This window comes from Phlebotomus papatasi, chromosome 3 (genome assembly GCF_024763615.1).
Source record: "Phlebotomus papatasi isolate M1 chromosome 3, Ppap_2.1, whole genome shotgun sequence".
NCBI lineage: Eukaryota > Metazoa > Arthropoda > Insecta > Diptera > Psychodidae > Phlebotomus > Phlebotomus papatasi.
The window spans coordinates 6614163-6635866 of NC_077224.1; the positions used below are offsets into that span (position 1 = coordinate 6614163).

Sequence of the window (21704 nt, forward strand, 5' to 3'; positions counted from 1 at the left end):
ATATGTATATATCCCAAAATCGCAAAAATGAAGTTACGACAAATGCTGATTTAACTGACGACTAATTTATCGACATCTCTGATACTGTCGATTTGAACTTTCGAAGTGAAATTTAGTGAAAATTATACATATTTTAGTAAGTAAATACCTTTTTTATTCCCTTAAATCCTCTTTATTAATTTTTTTAGTAGTAAATAATAGTTGTTGTGAAATTTTATTCATTCTGAGCTCACCATGAAGTATGGAATTGTTTGAAATATTCTAGGCCAATTCAAATGCGGAAAGTTATATATTATGTTGATAATGTTCAATCCATCACATAATTATCCTTGCACCGACCGGGAAAGGTTACCATGCTCGGTGTCATGTTTGATAGGAGAAATATCTTATGTATGGTAATTAAGTTGAATCTGTCCAGCAGGAACTCATGAGTTGTTGGACATGACCACAGATTCGTTAGTTTTCCACCACAAACGAACAATTATCCACGCACTGATTGAAAGAAGGATATCATTCCTGAGATTCCTAGAACCATTTCTTCAGTAACAGCAGTCCAGCAATTATTTCCAGCAAAACTCACAACGGTCTTGCCTATTGCGTCAATGAGATCCTCACTGAGATTGTAACCTGTGAACTATTTAATTTAATGGATTTTGTTTTGTAAACTTGTTTTTGGCATTTCAATAAGAATGAGTGTGATCTGGATTTAATCTAGTCGTCTCTCTCACTCTTATGGACTGTTTCGAAAATATTTACAAAAATTCCCTGCAACGAAAGTTTCCTGTTTGGACCCTGTTTAACGAACGTATTCGGAAAAGCGAACACGATCGAAGCAATCTGCATCTCCATAGTGGCCACCACTCTCTGAACATTTGGGAGGTCACCGCACCATCGTGGCCTGTTGAACGGAACTCCTTCGTTTCTGAGTTATTGTAGATTGGGCATTATGGCAATCGCACAATAACTTTAATCTCGAAAACATGGAAACTGCCTGCAAGAGTGAGCGAGAAGAGACGACCAGATCGAAGAGACTCCCTTTCATTGAAATGTGAAAAACATGTTTACAAAACTACGTCAGGCATTATGCCCAACGCACAATAACTTTTGTTTAGTAAACGTTTCTGACATTTCAATGAGAGTGAGTGAGATCTAGATCTAGTCATCTCGCTCTCTCTCATAGGAAATTTTGAAAACATGTCTACAAAACAAAAGTTATTGTGCGCTGCTCATTATCTTCTGGAAACTATTAACCACGCAATAAAAAAAACATTCTTTTGTGCTCATTTCAACAATTTATTTAGCGACCCAACAAATCTAACAACACCAAAAAACATTTTTTTCATAGATTTTGCTTAAAGTGCTTTTGTCTTCATCGGAGGTGTGATGTAAAATTTTATCTTAAAATAAATCTAAAAAATGCAGTCACAATATCATGATTTCTTTTTCAAAATAAAAATATATGTGTTTGTGTTGTACAGTTACAGCATTTACAGGCACCAATGGCCGATTTCAACTGTGGAAATTATATTAAAATATAATTTTTTTAAATATTCCTATGGACGTAGCTTCAGTTATTTTTTTTCTATAGCTCATTGTTTTTTCTTTGTCTTAAATTCAATTAAACTCTGACTTTATCGCAATCACATAGTGTATTCAGTAAATTTTTCTATTTATCTTCGTTATTTCTGTTCTTAATATGTCCTAGACTAATGTACAGAAAGCAGTCTAATAAAAAAAAATATCACTTGAAAAACTCAATAGGAATGTCATTCTGCCAAAAGATGCAATAAAAAAAAGAAAAAAATTAAAAATAATAAATATTCAAGATAATAAAAAGATTTTTTTTAAAGAAAAATTCATTTGTTAGATCTAGCTTTATCAATATTGGACTTTTCAATGTCAGAAAATCCCAAAATACTTTCAATGGCATTCAAATGCCCTTGAGAATTCTCCTTGTCCGTGAGAAAATAATAAATTGCACTTTTAAGAAATTGCAGCGTCACTTCAGGATCAACCTTGTTCTTCGATTGTTGCGCATCAATCAACCGACGATACATTGTCTGCAAAGTTGTGAACACTCATTAACAATTTACACTTACAAAACTGTTTTATTGAAATAAAACAAATAAAAAAATGAATGGTTGAGTAAACAAGAGAACATAAAGCCAATGAAGGAAGCAATTTTAAACACAAAAATAAATTATAATGCAAAAGTTCCCAAAGTCTGAACGAAAAAAATAATTAAACATAAATTTTTTTCCAAGGAATAAATTTTGGTTAAATGAAAATGAATGTATTATTTTCTGTTTTTCTAGTTAGATGTCCTAAAAGTTATGCTACAAACCTTCCTGGCGCCAAGTAGCCACAATGAAATCGCTTCTTTAGCGCTTAACAGGATTTGGGAACTGCCACATTCGGGATGATAGCTTGTATCCTAATGAAAATTACAATTATACACATTTACTTAGTCATTGATGGCACACAAAGTGAAATGAAAATGAAGGTATTTGCACCCAAAAGACAAATACAAGATACAAATGTCTTGCAACTTCTTCATAACTTCAATTGCTTTGGAACCTTTGGAAAATGCAAAACGCAGTAAATGCAATTTCCTCTGTTTTCTTTTGCAATCTCTCCGCTACATCGTCTTCAAATTAAGTAAAGTATGAAGTTTCAAATGATAATTCTGACACAGTTATTCGCATAAAAGGCATAAATGTACAAATTCCATTTAAAATTGGTTGCACGATCCGAAGTTTCACCTAGCGATCTTCTTGTTATCAAACTTCTTTTCGCAAGGGGTGCGTAAGTTCCCTAAACTCATCGCAAGTTTCTTATACGGGAATTTTTCCGAATGTTTTTCAGATTCTATTGGAAATGTTATCGGTTTTCTCAGGGGCCTCTCGACATTTCATTTTTCCATACGTTTTTGCATAGAGGCACTGAAGACCATTGGCAAGTTTTTTCCTAAAGAGAATTGACTTATCAGTCTGATATATTTCGAAATCGTGCATCAAAAGCTATCTGAAAATACATATTTCATAATGTTCGCCAAAATTATACAAGAACTACGAGCAAATTTGTTTAAGTTGCGGTGCAATAGCTGCAAAATTTTTACAAGGAAAAGTGAAAAAAAGCTTCACTTTTTATTAGGCTTGATGGGCCCCTGAGTTTTCTGGATCTTACGAAACTGGTTTGTCTTATTTCATACCGTTGATGCGGGTGACCTTGTCCTCCGTGGATGACTTTGCCCTCCCCCCTGTACGTAAGCTTTTCTTTAATTCTAGCAATCAATTCTAGTATTCGTATCGATCCGATCTACCCGATCTACCATGTATAATCGGTGAGAACCGTTCTTAAATTCAAAAAAAAAGTTTACGAACGGTAGGGGGGCAAAATCATCTGCATCTACGGTAAGTTTTTTAAAGCCTCTTCTATAGAGTTCTCTGCTTTCGCACAAAAATATTTTAAGGCTTCTCGGATCTTAAGAAACCTGAAGTTTCTCCGGCAAATTTATTGAGTTTTTCGCAAGATTTTGCATTTTAACTGCTCGAACTCCAAGAGAGAGTTCACAATCCAAATTTACTTTCAAACTCTCACCATCCTGGCTGCTAAACAGTAAGAGATATTGACTTCCGGTCTTCGGTGACCCCCCACAAGTCAACATTCTCTAGCGAACTAACTTGCCCGAATCACCTCTCACCCCTTTCATCCCCTCCAAAAACATGACTTTTTGAAAAAAATGAGGTTTTTCAAACATTGCAAAAAATTGGCCATAGCGATTTCAATGATTTTCGGATATGTTTTGTAATTCGTTCAGCTGAACATTTCGTTCTTAGACACCTTTCACCGGTTAATTCGCCATCTTGGATTATTCAAGGCCAAAGGTCAACTACCCTAGAGGGCCTAATTTTCAACGGAATTGGACAAATTTGGACATTTTTGAAATATCTTTTAATTCTGAACCCGACTGCATCGGTCATTATCGGTCATGGATCGGGAAAGTAACGGTAATTGAAAATTTTGACCCATATAAAATTTAAACGGTAAAAGATATCAACTTCCGGTCTTCGGTGACCCCTCCTCAAATGACGTTGCCTCGAAAATAATCTCTTTAGTTTTCCCCCCTCCCCTTTCATGCGTTCCCTATCCCCCAAAAATAGGTAAAAAATGATGTTTTTTGAACTTTACAAAAAAATTGGCCCTGTCGATTTCGTTCATTTTTGGATATGTTTCGGAGGTAGTCCAGCTGAACATTTCGTCCTTAGACACCTATCACCGGAAAATTCGCTATCTTGAATTATTTGAGATCAAATGCCTAATTTTCACCCGATTTGTTCAATTAATTAATTAAAAGGTTAATGATTTTTTGAAACTCTCTTTTTCAACAATTTTCAGCTTCAAGATGATTTTGTGGTGATTTATGGATAAATTTAATTCGACAATAATTTTATAATGCACCAGAAAAATTTGCGAAAAGAAGCTCCTTCTCGGGAGTTCGAGCAGTTCGCAAAGCCTCGGACGCTTTGTCACCCTTTTTTTATTTTTGAATTTTATTAAACCTTTTTTTTATATTTCTTGAGTTTCTGAAAGTTTTTTCACGGTTTCTCTAATTTCACGAAATTTCCTGATGTGTTTTCAATTCTCTAAACTTTTTCAAAGTTTATCAAGTTCCATGATATTTTTTTTGGGGTTTACACAAGATTTTTAAGTTTTCGTCTTACAGTTAAGGCCTATACTTCAGTCGAGATGGATTTCGGTGGCGAAAGTTCATAAGGGACATCAAATAAAAATCAACTTAAGAGTGTTTTATACAGACGCGTGCGTGACGAAATCATATGCGAGTGCTGGCAGCAAGAGGAGGGGAAGGGAATCTCGAATTAAAAAAGTGAAATCATGTAGCACGAAAACTGCCACAGATTTGGCGTCCTCTTCACTTCGGTGACGGGTGACTGAGTGTGAGAGGAGGGATACGCTTTTATACTAGACGAGCTATTTATTGGAACAAATTTGTTACTAACATTGGGTATCTTTTTGTTCCTCCTAGAAGGTACAAATTTGTTCCAAAAATTATGGTGTCCGTGGACGAGCTACAATTTGGAACAAATTCGTTACTAATATTGGGTATCTTTTTGAGTCTCATAAAATGAACAAGATTATGCCAAAAAGTATGGTGTCCGTAGACGAGCTAATTTTTGGTACAAATATGTGCCGAATTTTTTTACCGTGTAAGTTACTCTTTTTCCTTAAAAAATTCAAGATGGCGAATTTTCTGGTCATAGGTATGTTTGGGCGAAATATTCATCTGGACTACCTGGACTACCTCTAAAATATATTCGAAAATCAGACTTAAACCAGTTACTAAGACCTTCAGAGAGTTCCTTGCAATGGTCATTCGACGCTCACCGAGGTTAAATGTTACCCTGCTTCCAAATTTATCACGAAAATTTGTCATATGACATCGTCATATCGTTACAGAATTCCCCTACAGGGCCATACGCATATAAGAGTAAAAAAATAGAAAAAAATGTGTTGTTTTTCAATCTGTTCGACCCACGTAATCCGTTAAGTCCTTAAAGCGGTCTTAAGACTAGAGGTTTAGCCCAGTTCCCGAAGATCTCAAAATCCTAAACAGCAACCAATTTTATTGCTTTTTTTAGAATTATTATTAATTAATCGTGTCGAGGCCTATAAATTAAGCATGTCTTGCCCAAAAACGTGCTACGTCAATGGCAAGTGGTGGTTTTTTCAGAATCTAACAAGTCATTTATCCTAAATAATCCAATAGATTTTTCAAAAAAAAAAACCTTAATTGGTAAATATTTACAGCCATTACAGCAGTTAAGGCATATGGCTAAATCTTAAATCTGAGGCCCGTATGAAGCAGTTTTTGGGTATCTTTAAAAAATGCTCTTATCGCTCATGCGACAACAGAGCCCCCATGCGGAAAGTGAGTGAAGTAACTTTTGGGATATTTCCCCTTCTACCCCACATATACACGGACGTCACAATTTCCCATCGTCTTCCCTTTCTCTCTGGGACATCATCTTGAAAGCAGCAGCACGCCATTGCGGCCGCGAGATTCTTTCTATCTAAAAACAACTATTATCCGATACATCCTATTATATTCTTGTCAAATTCAAGTACATTTAGTTAAATTAAATCCGGTGAATTATATTTTGATCAAATAAAAGGTTGAAGTTATCAAATTAAAACAGTTTTTTTGGTGCAAGAAGTCGGCGTCATCCGGAAGGGCTGAAATTTGCACTTCGAGCCGCATCTAATTATCAATCATGTTACAGATACAGTTCAGAGTGAGCAATAGTGACGCAGGCATTCATTATTTCATACAACATCCTTTTACAATTATTCAGGTACGCCACAATCATTTCATAATCATAATAGACATTCTGTGTCTATCTATTGCATGGAGATGAGCTCCCGACCCTGTTTTGTCCATAGAAGTGTACGAACTTAAACCTTACGTGTTTCTTCCCCATTATTTTATACCTGATGAAGGGGACATAGATTCCCGACACGTTTAAAATAAAAATTGCAAGAGACAAGACAGGTCTTTTCCGTTCACCACTTGTCATTTCATAATCATTCACGCACGAGACATAATATTCACGCAGCACTCATTCATTTACATTCAGGTAACATACAATTGCTTAGTCAAAAGTTCGTAATTAAGCACTTAATGCAAATACTTTTAATACCCAAACAGCTGAATTAAGAAGTTTTACAAAGGCCTTAATTAAGTACTTAGTGTTAAGGCTGAGTTATGCCATATTAGTTTCGCTACTCGCCAGAAAGCGCTGATGTTTATCTGATTTTTCAAAATGGTTAATTTCAAATGGAACCCAATAAACTTTTATCAGTTATGCCTTTTCGTATTTGCGAATGATTTATCGAATAAGAATTGAAGAGTAACTTTTGGGAAACTGTATTTCCAACCAAATCAAATTGTGAATTAGCCTGTCACAGCTAATCTCTTGGCATTGTTATGCCCTCTTTTTTCAAGCTCACAGAACTTGCGTAGCAAATCCCTTTAGCTTGAAATCGAGAATTTCCAGTTGAAAAGAAGTCTCTCTGTTAATTACTTGTTTTATTTGGGTGCAAATACAAAGTGAATCAAATGAGTTTTGGTAAGATTGCAGAGGGAAGAAGAGAAGGAAAGAGAGAGGGAAGGTGTGTAACTGATTGCTAAGAGAGAAAAGATCAATTAACTGCCCAAATGAGATTTTTAGTACAATATGTTAAGCAATCTTACACACACGCCAACTATTATGATCGATTGTAATGAATGTGGTGAAGTGAAAGAGAAGCAGCTCCGTGGTCTGAAAAATTTGCACCGCGCGCGCCAAATACAAAAATTTACCTTGATATTTTCCAATTCGTCTTGAGTCACTTGCAGTTGCTGTAATAGCTCCGGAACTGAGACACGCTTCGGTGCTTGCCTCGCAAATTCCATCACCTTGCGCAAAATAGAAAAAAAAGAAAAATTAAAAGTTTTTGTTTTAGCCTCTATTTCTTCTTCTTTTTTAGTTTTTTTGGTCTTTCGACCCAGATGGTGTGGTTTTCTCCTCACCTGTTCTGCATGACTGAGCCTCTCGGCTTCCTGCCCTTTTGCATACATATGCAAGTACATCTTATTCTGCTTATCTTCCTGCTCATGCAATCGTGCCTGCAGCTCCTCCAGTTCCTTCTCCAACTCCCTGATACGCTCCTTGGCCTGCTCATAGTCCGGCATGAGATCCGTGAAGCGAGCATTGCTCTCCGACAGCTTCTGCAGCAGAGCCTCAATTCGATCATTTTGCGTTCTTTTGTTTTCCTGCTTCTCATTATCCTGCTGCCGGATGAGCTCTTCAATGCGACGCTCATAGATCTCAATGAGTTCCTGCCGATCGGCTTCGGTGTAATCACAGCCACTGGCTTGATCCTGTGTCTGTACATAGGAATCCTTCGAATGAATCGAAGATGTTGTCATGTCTTCAAAATGCCCAGAATCAGCAAAAGAACTCTGCATCTCCGACTGACACAATTTCTCCATCATCTGCCCCTGAGTCACACTGGACTGCAGCAACTGATGCCTAGGACTCAATTTGGACATTCCTCCACCCTCATCAACCATATCAACAATGGGAGAGACATCTGTTGATGTCTGCAGATCATTCACGGTATTCTCACGAACCGTTACAGCATCACTGGAATTCGATCGCTCCTCCGGGGAGCTCAGTGAAGCCTTAAATAGCCTCAATTCAACAACTTCTTTTGTCAATCGCAAAATCTCACTGTCCTTCTGCTCCAGATCCATCTTAGCCTGCATCAACATCTCACGGAGGCGTCTTATCTGACGCTGAGCCCTCTGTGTGGGCGTCAAATAATCCTCACCCGTAGCTCCTGCATAGCTAGAGCAATGTACCACATATTTCATCCTTCTCCCACTAAAAGTCGTCCCATTCCTGTGGACAAATTATTTTCCCCTTTTCAAACAATAAATTTACAATTCAAGTGATGATTTAATTGCTGTGCTAACAGGTTATAACTGACGATGCGGCAAATTTGAAATCAAATTAAAATTCTAAAAGCTTCAAATTTAATTAATTGAATATTTTTATTGGAAAATATACTATTGATTGCACTGATGGCCTAGCAGATATTTATTATTGATTAAAAACAGACAATGTTTATAAATAAATAATAGATCGTGATATATTGTCACTCACATCACTTATGACCAACGCACAATAACTTTTGTTTGTAAATATTTTTTTGACATTTCAATGAAAGTGACTGAGATCTAGATAGTCATCTCATTCATTCTCATGGGAAATTTTGAAAACATGTTTACAAACAAAAGTATTGTGTACTGGTCATTATTGTCGTTAGGTATAAAAAATTTTTATTAATAATAAATGAATAAAGGTGTGGCAATGCATCCCATGCTTTGCGACAGAGATGTGCAAGAAAACCGTTTGAAACCGAATAAACGTCAAAATAAGTTTGTTCAGGTAGCGTTTTGACCATTGACGTACAAATCCAACTTGTCCAGCATGTTATTTTGACTTTATCAAAGCCTTTGATACTTAATTGTGGTACAAAATGAAAAATAGGCACACCATCGAAGAAAATTCTGTTGTTTCCCAACAGAAAATAAATTCACACAGCGCAGAATAGAAAAACGTTGACCAGATTCAAAGAACTCAATTGTCAGTTTGATTGTAATGGCTCTGGCATAATTTTTGATCATGAATATTTCTTGAAATCAAAATTCACATCCCTTTCTCATACGTTTTGCGTATATTTATCTCATTCTTTCGCACTTCAAATTCAACTGAGCTAAATTGAATTTCTTATGATGTTTAAAGGAAGAAGAAGAGTCCGAAAGAGAAAGATAGTGATATGGAAAACCTTTGAGAAAAAAGGAATGTCAATTTCGATTAGGGCAACTGTACCAAATGTCAGCATAGTTGCTTGCAAGCGCGAAAGTGTCAAGCTTGAGATATAATGGCGCTGCCATACCTTTTCAATTGGGTAAAATTCAATCGATTGAAATTGCACCTCTTACTATTTCAAACTTAAGTCAGATAAGGTAAAGTGCCCTCAAGTCGACCGGTTCCTCAACTCGACCGGTAGAGTTATTTGTTCAATTTATTTATATTTGCACTGATATTTGGCGTATGATCTAACGTTAATAGATCAATTATTCCATAAATAAATACGAATCAGTGACAATTTTATAGAAATTCACCATTAAAACATTCAAATATTGACCACCGGTCGAGTCGAGGAATCGGTCGACTAGAGGGCACTTTATCTTATAGCTGTCTCTTTCTGTAAATGGATATTTGAAATTAAAATGCAAATTTCAATTTTCATTCAACAGAATGAGATAAACATAATTTTATTTTAGTTTGAAAGAGTAGGAGGTAAAATTTCAATCGATTGAATTTTACTAAATTGAAAAGGCGTCTCAGCGCCATAATATTTTTTAATACAAATTGAATTTTTTGTTACCTTTCTTGAAAGACTGTCGTTTGGAACCTTGTAGACAGTTTATCATCTTTGTTTTCTCTAAAACTATTCTTAATATATTTTAAAATTAATAGAAATCGAGACAGAGCTGTTTGTAATATTTCGGCCATGTTGATTCTCATAGTTCCTTGCGCTTCTGGAATTCATCCAGATTTTTTTTCACATCATCTCGTTCGTGGAAGCGACATTTTTGATTTTGTTTTGAATTGCATAATCTCCAGGGTATACAAAAACTAAAAATTCATGGAAATTTGTGGAACAAAAAAAAGTGGCCAAAATTACAAGCTGGCCGAAATTTGGTACACTTATCCTACATGAAATTTTTCTGATCTAAAAGGTATGCCAGAGCCATAAAACGATGATTTTCTGTTTGTCCTTTTGGTTTTGTCCCAAAATGCCCGAAATCATCACAAAACAGGCTTTTAATAGTTTGATTTGATCAATATGACGTTTTTTGCACCATTTGAGAGTTTTAATAAATAAATAAAACTTTTGAATTCAGTAAATTTGTCAAAAAGTTCTCCCTTTTGGATACTTTAACTTTTAACTGAGGTTTTCCAATGACCTGAATTAACAAAATGTTCGATACCAACAAAGAACAGAAATAATTTCTATAACAAGCCTGAAAATCTAAGAAAAACTATATTAAAAAAACAATCACTGGTACACTTTAACGATTCATCGCCAATTGAGACTGATGTAACCGGATTTCGAATTTCAAGACCTTTCATAAAATTCCAAATTTAGGTAATTTCGTTGAAAACTGAGACCTCTAGAGCTAGTCTAACTATGACCTTTGAAAATTGTAAATGGCTGTTTTTTTAAGAAAATGGAGTGAAGGGGTGTAGTCGGTTTAGTAAAAGGTCTCTATTAGATATTGTTTTTAATTTTACGGTGGGTCACTGAACACCAAAAGCAAATATCTCGAACCGGTTAAGCTTGAAAAAAGCAGATTACATCACTGATATTTGAATTTCTTTTAAATGGTGTTTACAAGCGTAAATTACAACAACATCAAGCATTATCCACACGTTATTAAATATTTCATATAATTTAAGTGTCATTACGTTCACTGATTTGCTAGAGTTTGAATGTATGCAAAGTTCTAGCCAATCAGAAAACACGGTGGAATAAAATATTATTACGGAATATTAAATATATTCCATTTAATTTCTTTTGTGCCACATAATAAAAAATAGTTCGTAAATTGAAAAAAAAAAACAAATAAAATAATTTTCTATCTCATAAAACAGCAATTAATTGCAGAAATTGCTTGTGACTTCTTGAATGTGCAAATTTGCAACATTATGAAACATGCATTTTTTCAATGTAAATGGATTTAATGGGCCTTACAGTCAACAAATTGATATGCAATTGTGTTTGATTTCTAGTTAGAGAAAAAAACACTTGAATTTGAATTACAAATAAAATTTTCTTATAAAACAACAAAAAATGCGATACATTCACGGTATTTTATTTCGAAATTGCCTGAATTCTGAGAATATAGGAAAAGTATATAGGCTATAAAGGTGTTAAAATTAGGTTTCAAAAGCAGTTTCACAAAGCTGAGCTTCTTTTCAAGATTCATTTAGCAAACGAATATGAACTACATTCAAATGATTATTCTAGCATAAAGTAATTGAAGATTTTCTTAGAATCTTGACAAGAAAAAAATTAGTTAATTATTTGTAAAATATTTTATTTTTAAACATGAGGTAAAGGCCTACCATATCGTTGCAGATGACTGCCCATTTTTCTCGTTATTTTTTAAATTTAGTCAATAAAACTAGATAATTAAAGTATAGAATAGAGGGATGTGAATGGGTAATATTATTATTTGTGTTCAGTTGTTTGTGAATAGATTTTGTGCCATCCGCTTTTACTTATTTATTTTTTTGGTTTTTTACAATTTAAAAAAAAAAATCATGAAAAGGCTTGTTTTTGACCTAAGGTAAGGGTGTCTTGTGTCTTTGTCTCCTTTGAACAAATTTAAAAAATAAACAATGTCGAATAATAAACTCAGTGGCGAATACAGTCAGAAAATGGTTAAGGGACCCAGGAATACCAAAAATAAAATTGTGAATACAAAATTGTACATAGATTTGGGTGTTCATACTTTAGGATTAATAGGAGGCTCTATTTAGGTGTCAATTTAGTAGCTAGGATTTTAGTAAGAGGTGTGTCTGCAATGGAGGTTTATTTCCGAAAGAAACCGTTTTTCGAATGCAAAAAAAAGAGCTTTCTCGAAAATACGTCCAAATTTCATTAATTTGAACTTATTTAAAAATCAATAAAATTCCTAATTAGCATCTTTAGGAAAAACAAAATTCACTGAGGAATTCTTTTTAGAGGAAACTCTGTTTCTTTTTCGTTTTTAATCTATTTCTATTTTAGTCCGGAAAGAGTTAACTCTTTCCGGACCGCAGCTTATGCTGCAAGCCAATTTCACAATTTTTTAATCAAAAATATCTAAGCTCAGGAATTAATTGAGGTCCTACAAAAAATATCTTTCATTTGAACATCCTTCTAGTATGTAATCATCCGCAAGAATCGGATTTTTATCAATTCTGAATAATTAAAAAACATTGTTTTTCATAGAATATTCATATGCTGCTTTGGGTACTCAGAGTCCCAATTCCCAAAAGAGACGAAAGAGTTAAAGGGTTATGCCTTGAATCATTCCTAATAACGGTTTTTCAAGGTCAAAGCATAAAAAAGACTCTAGAGGTCTAGAGAGCGCATGTTTTAAGCAATTTATAAATTCGTTCAAATCGGTTGTGAACCGGTAATGAACCGGTCATGAACCGATAAGTAGTTTTTATCTGAAAATCAATTCTATTACTCTTGAGATATTTTGGTGTATCTTTCGAGTGATTTACAAATCAGTTTAAATCGCTTGAGGCCCGATAAACCGTAAATTATGCTAAAGTACTTTTAAGGGATAGTCACGAGTTCGAGCACTTTGCAAAGCCTGGGACGCTTTGCCAGCCCTTTTTAGGAAAAAAATTAATTTAATCACCTGAAATATGTATAAACATATGCCGAAAATTTCGTGAAGCTTGATCGTTTCCTTGTCCTTAAAAAATCGCGAAAAACTGCTAAGTCTTGGCCTTTTAATTCAGTCTTCCTCCTCAACCTAAGTGCACAAAATTAGGAAATTCTGAAAGCTAATTCACCAAACTTATCAACAATAGTTTATTCATCTAAGTTTTTTCATCAAACTATAACACTCCAAACTTAAGATCTCTTCTACTGAATCTCATCTGAAATTGGAAATTTGAAATTGGTGATCTCATCTAAAATTGGAAACATTTCAATTTCACAAAATAAAGCCTGTCAAATGTTACGAATTCATTCTCTAAATTATTTAGTCCATTTAGCCTGTAAAATTTGAGAGTCAAGATTTATCTGAAACCCGCAGAACCATAGACCAAAGATCACCGGTTACAGGTCTTTTGTATGGGTTCCGGTCAAAATCTGAAACACCAAAGTCCCGAAAGCCAAATCCCGAACCTACACGCTTGCTGGAGGCAGAGGGAAATTTTCTGAGGCTTGGGAAATTATTCTATACATTATGTACATTATCCTCCATATAGGGTACATTAAGCTATTTCAAAACCTGTTCCAAATGGAAACTTTTCGCTACTCCAAATGGAAACATCATTTTTTTCCATGATAAATACAATATTAAATTTTTATTTATATATTTTCTTACCTCAGTTTTATTATTTAGTTAATTTTACTCCAAATAAAGCGAAAATTCATTCATATTCACAAATTTTAATTTATAAATTTCTCAGAAAAATTAAAAGTGTACCTTTTCACCATCGAATTTTTCATCGGTTGACCATGTTTTCTAATGAAAAACAAAAAAGGTGATTGTTCTTTATTCGTTTTTTTACATTTATGTAATATTTCTGGCAAAATTATGTGAAATCAAGTACTAATCTTTATTGTTAACAGTACGTGAAGTTTTCAAATGAAATAATCGTGAATAAAAAGGGTTTTTCTGAAGTGTCTGCAAATGCTTCAATAGAAAACCTTGGAAGTATGATTTTTTTGGAGAGATTTTCTTATTATTTTAGATGGGAAAGGATAAAAGACCAGGAATAAGAACAAATCCTGCACTCAAGAGCAACTCAACAAGGTTTTGGAAGCCTTTCGTCGCGGTTCCACTTACACTGTTTGTCTCCAATTAGAAACTTTCCCTTGTTTCCATTTGGATTAATATGTTTCCAATAGAAGCATTTTACGCTCGCGTATTTTTCTTGTATTTAAGAAGTTTTCAAATTATATCTAAAGAATTTTCACTAAAGAGTAACATTCTAGAAGAGTCAAGGAGCAAATTTATGTAATTCTTTCAGAAAAAATATGAACTTAATGTGTTGAATCTTCTGTCAAAGTTAAAGCGTCTGGAAATTTTTTTGAATTAGGACATTTACCCTAAACAGTATTAAACATTATGCCGGAAATTTCATGAAGTTTGGTCTTTTCCTTCTCCTTTAAAAAAAAAATCTCGAAAAACTGCTAAGTCTTGGCCTTTTAATTCAGGCTGCCTCCTCAACCTAAGTGCACAAAATTAGGACATTCTGAAAGCTAACGCACCAAATTTATCAACAATAGTTTATTCATCTAAGTTTCTTCATCAAACTATAACACTCCAAACTTAAGATCTCTTCTACTGAAAGAATGTGATCTCATCTCAAAAATTGGAAACATTTCAATTTCACAAGATAAAGCCTGTCAAATGTTACGAATTGTTTTGCTAAATTATTTAGTCCATTTAGCCTGTAATGCCCTAGACACACTTACGACTTAAGCCGAGAGACGACTTAGTGGAAAATAATGGAAATGTAGTTTGACCATTATTTCTAATATAATTACGCTAAGCCGTCTCTCGGCTAATCCCCAGGTCTGCCAAGGCCCTTAAATTTGAGAATCAAAATTTATCTTAAATCTACATGACTAAAGACATAGAATCACTGATTAGAGATCCTTTGATTGGGTCCCGGTCAAAATCCCGAACACCAAGATCCCGAAAACCAAATCCCGAATACTTAAGTGTCATAGCTATTCCCACGATTGCACCCACGCGCTTGCTGGACGCAGAGGGAAATTTTCTGTGTCTTGGGAAATTATTCTATACATTATCCTCCGTATAATTTTCATCTCTTTTCAGGATTTTAAATATTCGGGATTTTGGCTTTCGGGAGGTATATCGGTTCAAATTTTGAGATCTTTGTCAAAGAATTAATTTTGCTAAATAGATTTGCTCGTAAAATCAAAAATGTACTTAGTTCGAACATTGCGCAAAGTATGTCATACTTCTCATCATTGCAATAAATAATTTATTATGCAATATTATCTGCCAGCCAAATTCTGTTTTGCGCCATTTTTTGCCTGAAGCATATGCTTCATGTGATTCATTTTTTGTTTTTTGCGCCACTAGCGGTGGTGGATTGAACTTTTAATGTTCTGAGAAGTTTTAGGAGAAGAATTTGCCGTTCGATTGAGTTCAAGGGGACAGTAGGGGAAAGTACTCTCCCTTCGAACGTTCATGCTTTCGAATAATGTGCATTTCTTTTATTTTTCTTAAGAGATTTGCACATATTTATCACATAATTATCAATTATTGAAAATAAACTAACTTATATTTAATAGAAATGTGTAAATCTCTTAGGAAAAATGAAGGAAAATTCACATTATTCGAAGGCATGAACGTTCGAAGGGAGAGTACTTTCCTCTAATGAATTTGTAAAGGAAATATTGGAGATAATTGAGACTAACCTGGCCACGTAGGCGTGCTCGCAGGACATTGTGGAGCGTCCGGAACTGTAGCTGTGCACAGAATCCAGATCGTCTTCGTAGTAGCCATTGGGATAGAGATCAGGGGTCCCTGGGGGTGTCTTTGGCGTCTTTCCGGCTCCTGAGGGAGTCTTTGGGGTCTGTGGTGTCACTGGGGATTTTCCAGTTGAAGTTGATGGGATGGAATTGGTTAGATTCAGTGACTGCGAAGCAGAGAAAGAAAAAAACAACAGCCCAATTATTTTCACGCTCAGTAGAACAAAAGTCGCTGACACTCTATTGATGTTGCATGTAACATCCCATGGTCAAATTATTTTTTTTTTTTTTGTACACTTTTAGCACTCCTAATCTCTGGGAATATGGGCAGGAAAGGGATTTTCAAGGGCGGTAATAGAGTCCGAGAATAATATTTGTCCATCATTGTGCATCAATTTAGAGATGAAAAATTCACAGCGAATTTATCGATCGATTCACCTCGAACTTTTGCATCCATTTCCTTCTGAACACTTTCAACTTAACATGATCCTGATTCAGCATGTTGAGGAGTGCACAGAATGCTCATCAAAGAGCAACAAATCACTAGCACATTGTACAATTAACAGAACTTTTCGCAACACTTCCGGACGGCACTTTCACAAGAAAAATAAAATTGGAGCTGTTTTTTTTTGCAAGAAAAAGGGGGCACTTGAACTCACCAAACCATGGTCGCGTTTGTGGGCACCGATGTGACTTGTTGGAACTGCCGATGGTGACTGAAGCTGACTGGGTCTGTGTCCATCGCAGAACTGGTGATGGTGATGGTTACAGGAGGGCCCCGGTAGGGCCTCCTTGGCACCACTCTGAATCGACTCCGTGGTGGCAGATTGCGTTTTCCCCGTGGCACGAGCGTGCTCCAATGGACGGCTCATGTGAAGTGGCTTCGGCGGAGAAGTTGGCGAGGCGAAGTTACTGCTCGTTGCGCTCTTGCTGCCACGCAAGCGCAACGACACAGAACGCCGGAACGGCTGTGGCGACGTCAGCTGCGGAATACGCGAGCCCTCCCGCTGAGCGCCCCCACCAACCATCCGACGCTGGCTCAGTGGCGTTGACGGATTCGATGACATCTCGTGGCTCCTGGACCACTCTCTGCCACCGCCCTGTGTCAAATCCAACCCAAACCCTCATCAAAACATATTCCTTTCCCACAAAAAAAAACCCTCCAATCTGGCTTTTGATTTCTCACCTATTGCCCTGGAAAAGTTATGTAACTTTGCGTCATGGAAAAGAAACTGGGACACACTCTCACTTTCGCCCAGAAAAACAAAGATTACTTAATGAACTACAGCGCAAAAAGAAGCACCACTTAATTCACCATTTGGCTCAACTGAAATCAACTGAAGAACTAAAATATCACGCACGTAAAAATCTTTGGCAAGTTTGCAGCGATTGAGAGATTTAGAATTTCTGCGGGAAAAGACAATAACAACCAATTTGGCCCAAAATCCCACCCAAAATTCCAGTACGTTTCTTATTTGAAAATTTCTAGCGAGGTTTCTGAAACACAGATGAAACATAAAGGTACAGTCATAATTTCTTTAATTTACATTACTCGAATAACTTTAACACTTTAAAACCCGAATCAAAAAAATCACATAAAATACCGAACTGGCATAAAATGCCAGTGCAGATACCTATTCTCAACAAAAAAGCAATTTTTCCATAGCTTTTCGTTCCGTAACATTTTTACAGCAATTCCTAGGACTCACAGACTCACTAATTCATTTTCCAATAAATATTTTCCCATTTTCTTGTAATTTTTATATAAATTTTCTGAAAATTGACAAAAAATGCTAAAGTGAATTTTTACAGATTTTCGTAGCAAAAAGCCAATTTCCATTGACTTTCCTTTTTCCTAGCAATTTGGAAAGGATTTTATGACTCCAATATATTTTCCTGTGAAGTTTTCAAATTCTCATATATAGTTTGCGTTCTTTTAAAGTAAATTTTATGTGAAATTCCAACAGGAATTCGAAAAAGAGAAACAAAGCTTTACGCTTTGAATTTTCACCTTATTTTTCTTTAAAATACCACTCTACAACAATTCTAGGTCTTATATTATTTAATTTTTAATCAATCTTTTAACATTTTCAAGTATTTTTGCGATTTTTTCGAATCGTGACGCAACTCAAAGGTAACATTTTTAGGTTATGCAGGCCATATTCAAATGTCCACTTTATAATGCCAACTCCATATAAAAAAAGGTGGCATTTACGCCAATTTAATATTCTACGCCCATTTTTTGTTTTTTTTTTTCAATTTTTTAAATAATAGAAAAGTTATCAACTATTTTTTCTACTAAACGAAATCTAATTAAATTCTCTATACATTCGTGCTCGAGCTATCACTTTAGTATAATATTGAATAGAATTAATATTATGAAGCTCCAAACTTAAAATTGGAATAAAATGCCACTTTGGGTTTTTAAGTGTTAAAAAAATTAAAACGTAACTTTAAATATTTTTATCTATTTGACTATTCGATAAATAAATAAGCATTAATGGAGTAAAATATAAAATTTCAAAATTTTTAAAATAAAACAAAAATATAACAATTATTTATTATTTACGTTTTACTTACATTGACCGATAGAAATTTATAAATATGGGAAAGGTCTTGAATTTTCTACCACGCACAGTTTTGAACAATTTAATACATTCTATTTATGTCTATAATTGATTTAACTATCCTCAAAAAAGAAGGGAATAATGAATTCTCAAATTTTACAACCTCATTTCTAGAAAAAAGGTGTACTCTCGAACGGTTTGCGGAATCTTCGTTATTTCCATTTTGTTTTTTCATACTTTTGTTCTTCCCAATTTGTCTTTGAAATCTTTGTCTTCTGTAAATCTTTGTTTTTTTGGAAACTTTGTCTTTGGAAATCTTGTTTTTCATAGTTTTACAATTTTATAAAGATTAGGAATTTAGACTGAGGTCAGAGTCAAACATCAAGCTTTTTTAATGCTCAAAGTCTTCATTCTTATTGTATCTACACACTAGAAACAATTTTCATCAAAAATTGCCTTTTTTAAAAAAAAATTGACAAACAGAATTACTCATTGCTGTGAATTCGCAAAGTAATTGATATTAACGCAAGTTTTCTCAATAAAATTATACAGTGTCCCGCTCTGTAATCCGGATCGCCGTAATCCGGACGAGTTATCGACGGTTACATTTAAAATAATTTTGAGGTTGTGTATGCACGAATATTCAGCAATGAAAATGAATTATCTTGTGATGTTTTTGTTTAATAAATGAAGTATAATAGCATAGAATTCTCTAATTATGACTTTTAAACTTCTTTAAAACTTTTATTCTAATTCTAGAAAAAAAACATTGTAATATATTTTCAAGACGTTGAACAAATTCAAAAAATCCATCCGGATTACGAAGCGGACATCTGCCATATTGTCTCCCAAACATCCGGATTACGAAACGGGCACTGTAGTGTGAATTGGGAGGAAAAGCTCCCCCGATGGAGATGTGTGTTGTGATTCGAAAAAGTACAGTACCGACAGAAATTAAGTGAAAATTAGGCAATTTTTTGCACGATAAACACATAAACATTTTTTTGGAAAATTAAATTTTGTGATTTAGGAGTTTGCTCCAGTTTCTATAGTGTCCTGTGATCAAAATTGTGTGTTCAAAAGACCTATTTAGTCAAAATTTTAAAAGATATTTGTGTGTTGTTGTTTCTCAGCTGGAATATTTTCGACATGTCGGACGACTCATTCAGCAATAGTCGAACGGCAAAAATCTTCGCAAATGTGAGTAGTGAAATATAATGAAAAAATAGGGAAATTTACATAGAACGTAGTAGAAAACGATAGAAAATGTGAAGAATTGTTGAGAAAATAGTGTCTACGGTAATAATGCAAAACAATATTGTTAAATCCACTTGACGTCTTCATTCAAAGTACGTACGTCGATTTCGTAATGCGGTAGAGAAGGATAGCAAGTGCACTGTTTTTGGCGCGTCATTTTTTCGTACAGAAAAGGACCGTCCCTTGGAGTCGTTTTTATTACTTCATGTTAGGGTAAATTTTAAGCCCGTAATATTACTAATTCAATTTTCAGTAATGCTCTGACTAAAATTCGACGCGAATACGACTAACTTTTAAGATTATTAGGAGTAATTTTTTGACCATTCCTTGTACACCAAAAACCAGTCATTTTTGAGTCAGAGTAATCTTTTGCCCATTTGGATATTCTCCAGATATGGTCAAAAGGGAAAGACGAATTGTGAGTGTTGAGCATGGAGCAAGGTGAGTGATCAGAAAACCCCAAGTTACTATGTTTAACCGTTTCAACTCTAAGCGCTTTGGCTTTGATAACATTAATAATAATTGTAACTTATTAGAGGTGTGATAATAGAACAAAATATACCTAAAAACCGGAAACTTTAAAATCCTTAATAACCTTAATGGTAACTACAAACAATACGATATTTTACCATTTTTTTCACTCAAAATTAGCTTTTTTAAAATTTATGTTTCACATATGTTTCATGGAAAATCTGCTGACAATTCAAGGGACAAATCAGACGATGGTGTCCCCGTCAGTATCATTTGCTTGCTGGGTTTTGGGTGCTTTTCAGAAAAGTCAACATCGTTGCACTTTTCCTGTATTTTGTTATTTTTCTCAGGTATTTTTTCAATAAATAATTGTTTAATTGACTTTTATCTAAAGACAACTTACACTTTTAGCCTCGAAGATGGTTCAGGAAGACAGAAAGCCCAACGCTTTTGAGAAATCCAACAATTTTATTTTCAATTTGTTCGACGGACCAGTCACTTGGTTTCACGGTGAGAAAATTGTTTTTTTTCCTCATAAAGTCGGGATTTCTTGTGAATTTGCAGTGAATTGGATTGAGAAGGGTCTGGATTTTGGGAAGATTGCTTGTATGGAGGATTGAGAGGATGTTTCGAGGAAGAAATTGTGTTTTTGCATTACATAACTATAACCTCAAATTTTCAGATGCGATCGTTAAGCCGAACCAGAAGAACTATTCCTGGTATCATCAGAAGTTCAGGCGTGTTCCTACAATTGACCAGTGCTACACGGACGATGTGGTGTGTCAATTTGAGGCCGATCAGCAATTCAAGAGGGATCGTTTGGTGGACAGCGAAATCTTGAATATTCTTCGTCAGCGCTTCGAAGATTGCGTCCACTACGAAAGCCCGGATCACAAGACAAAGTGCGTTGATATTCTTGAGACCTACAACAAAGCATCGGAGGACTGGTTCATCAAGTACGGTGATTTAGGCTACTACGGAGCTGCCAAGGCGGCCTACATGAAGCAAAAGCATAGAATGGTTTGGGAAAGGCGTCACGGGCCAGTTGGGTCCGGAATGAAAACAGCCGAGTCAGAGGAGCACTAGGAGGATCACTCGCTTCCCCGGGAAGTTTAGGTAACACCAGAATTTTTCGTTTTAGTCCAAAATGGGGTGTAATAAAGAAAATATTGAAATTTAAAAGGATTTTTTTTTTGGCATTTGCAAGGATTCCTCAAGCTCGCTCGATCAATTTAAAGGAGCGAGCAGTTCTACAATTGATTGATTTATGTTGTAAATTTTGTAGATGAGTGCAGAATGACTCTAAACGTGTTCAATTGTGTCTGAGAGTGAAGCATAGAATAATCTTATGAAATTGCAATTCATTGAAAAGTCACATAAAACGAAAATATCCGAATCCGGGATAGTTTCTATTTTTGGCCAAGTGAAACTCGCTGGTAAATCGTGACCCTAAATAAAATCATATAAATATATTGGTGAATTTTCCTTTTTCCCTTCACCTCTCTCACATTGAATATTAAAAGTAAGTAG

General features: G+C 35.0%; 2 protein-coding genes across 3 annotated transcripts; one reads left to right on the plus strand and one right to left on the minus strand.

Annotated features, from left to right (window-relative positions):
- Window positions 1–1272: 1272 nt before the first annotated feature.
- Window positions 1273–17329, minus strand: LOC129806574 (protein quick-to-court). Of its 2 annotated transcripts, XM_055855260.1 has the most exons (7): window positions 17066–17321; window positions 16539–16979; window positions 15826–16046; window positions 7592–8465; window positions 7382–7477; window positions 2345–2434; window positions 1273–2060 (listed from the first exon to the last, which is right to left on the minus strand). In XM_055855260.1, exons 2-7 carry the CDS (start codon window positions 16944–16946, stop codon window positions 1857–1859), a joined length of 1893 nt encoding a protein of 630 aa, XP_055711235.1. In that variant the 5' UTR covers window positions 16947–16979; window positions 17066–17321; the 3' UTR covers window positions 1273–1856. The 2 variants fall into 2 exon arrangements, with proteins under 2 accessions (XP_055711235.1, XP_055711237.1); XM_055855262.1 differs by lacking the exon at window positions 2345–2434 and having other exon boundaries at window positions 17066–17329.
- Window positions 17330–20413: 3084 nt separating this feature from the next.
- On the plus strand, window positions 20414–21356 carry LOC129806590 (NADH dehydrogenase [ubiquinone] 1 beta subcomplex subunit 10). The gene is made up of 3 exons (XM_055855284.1): window positions 20414–20524; window positions 20586–20684; window positions 20857–21356. Exons 2-3 carry the CDS (start codon window positions 20594–20596, stop codon window positions 21258–21260), a joined length of 495 nt encoding a protein of 164 aa, XP_055711259.1. The 5' UTR covers window positions 20414–20524; window positions 20586–20593; the 3' UTR covers window positions 21261–21356.
- Window positions 21357–21704: the final 348 nt, after the last annotated feature.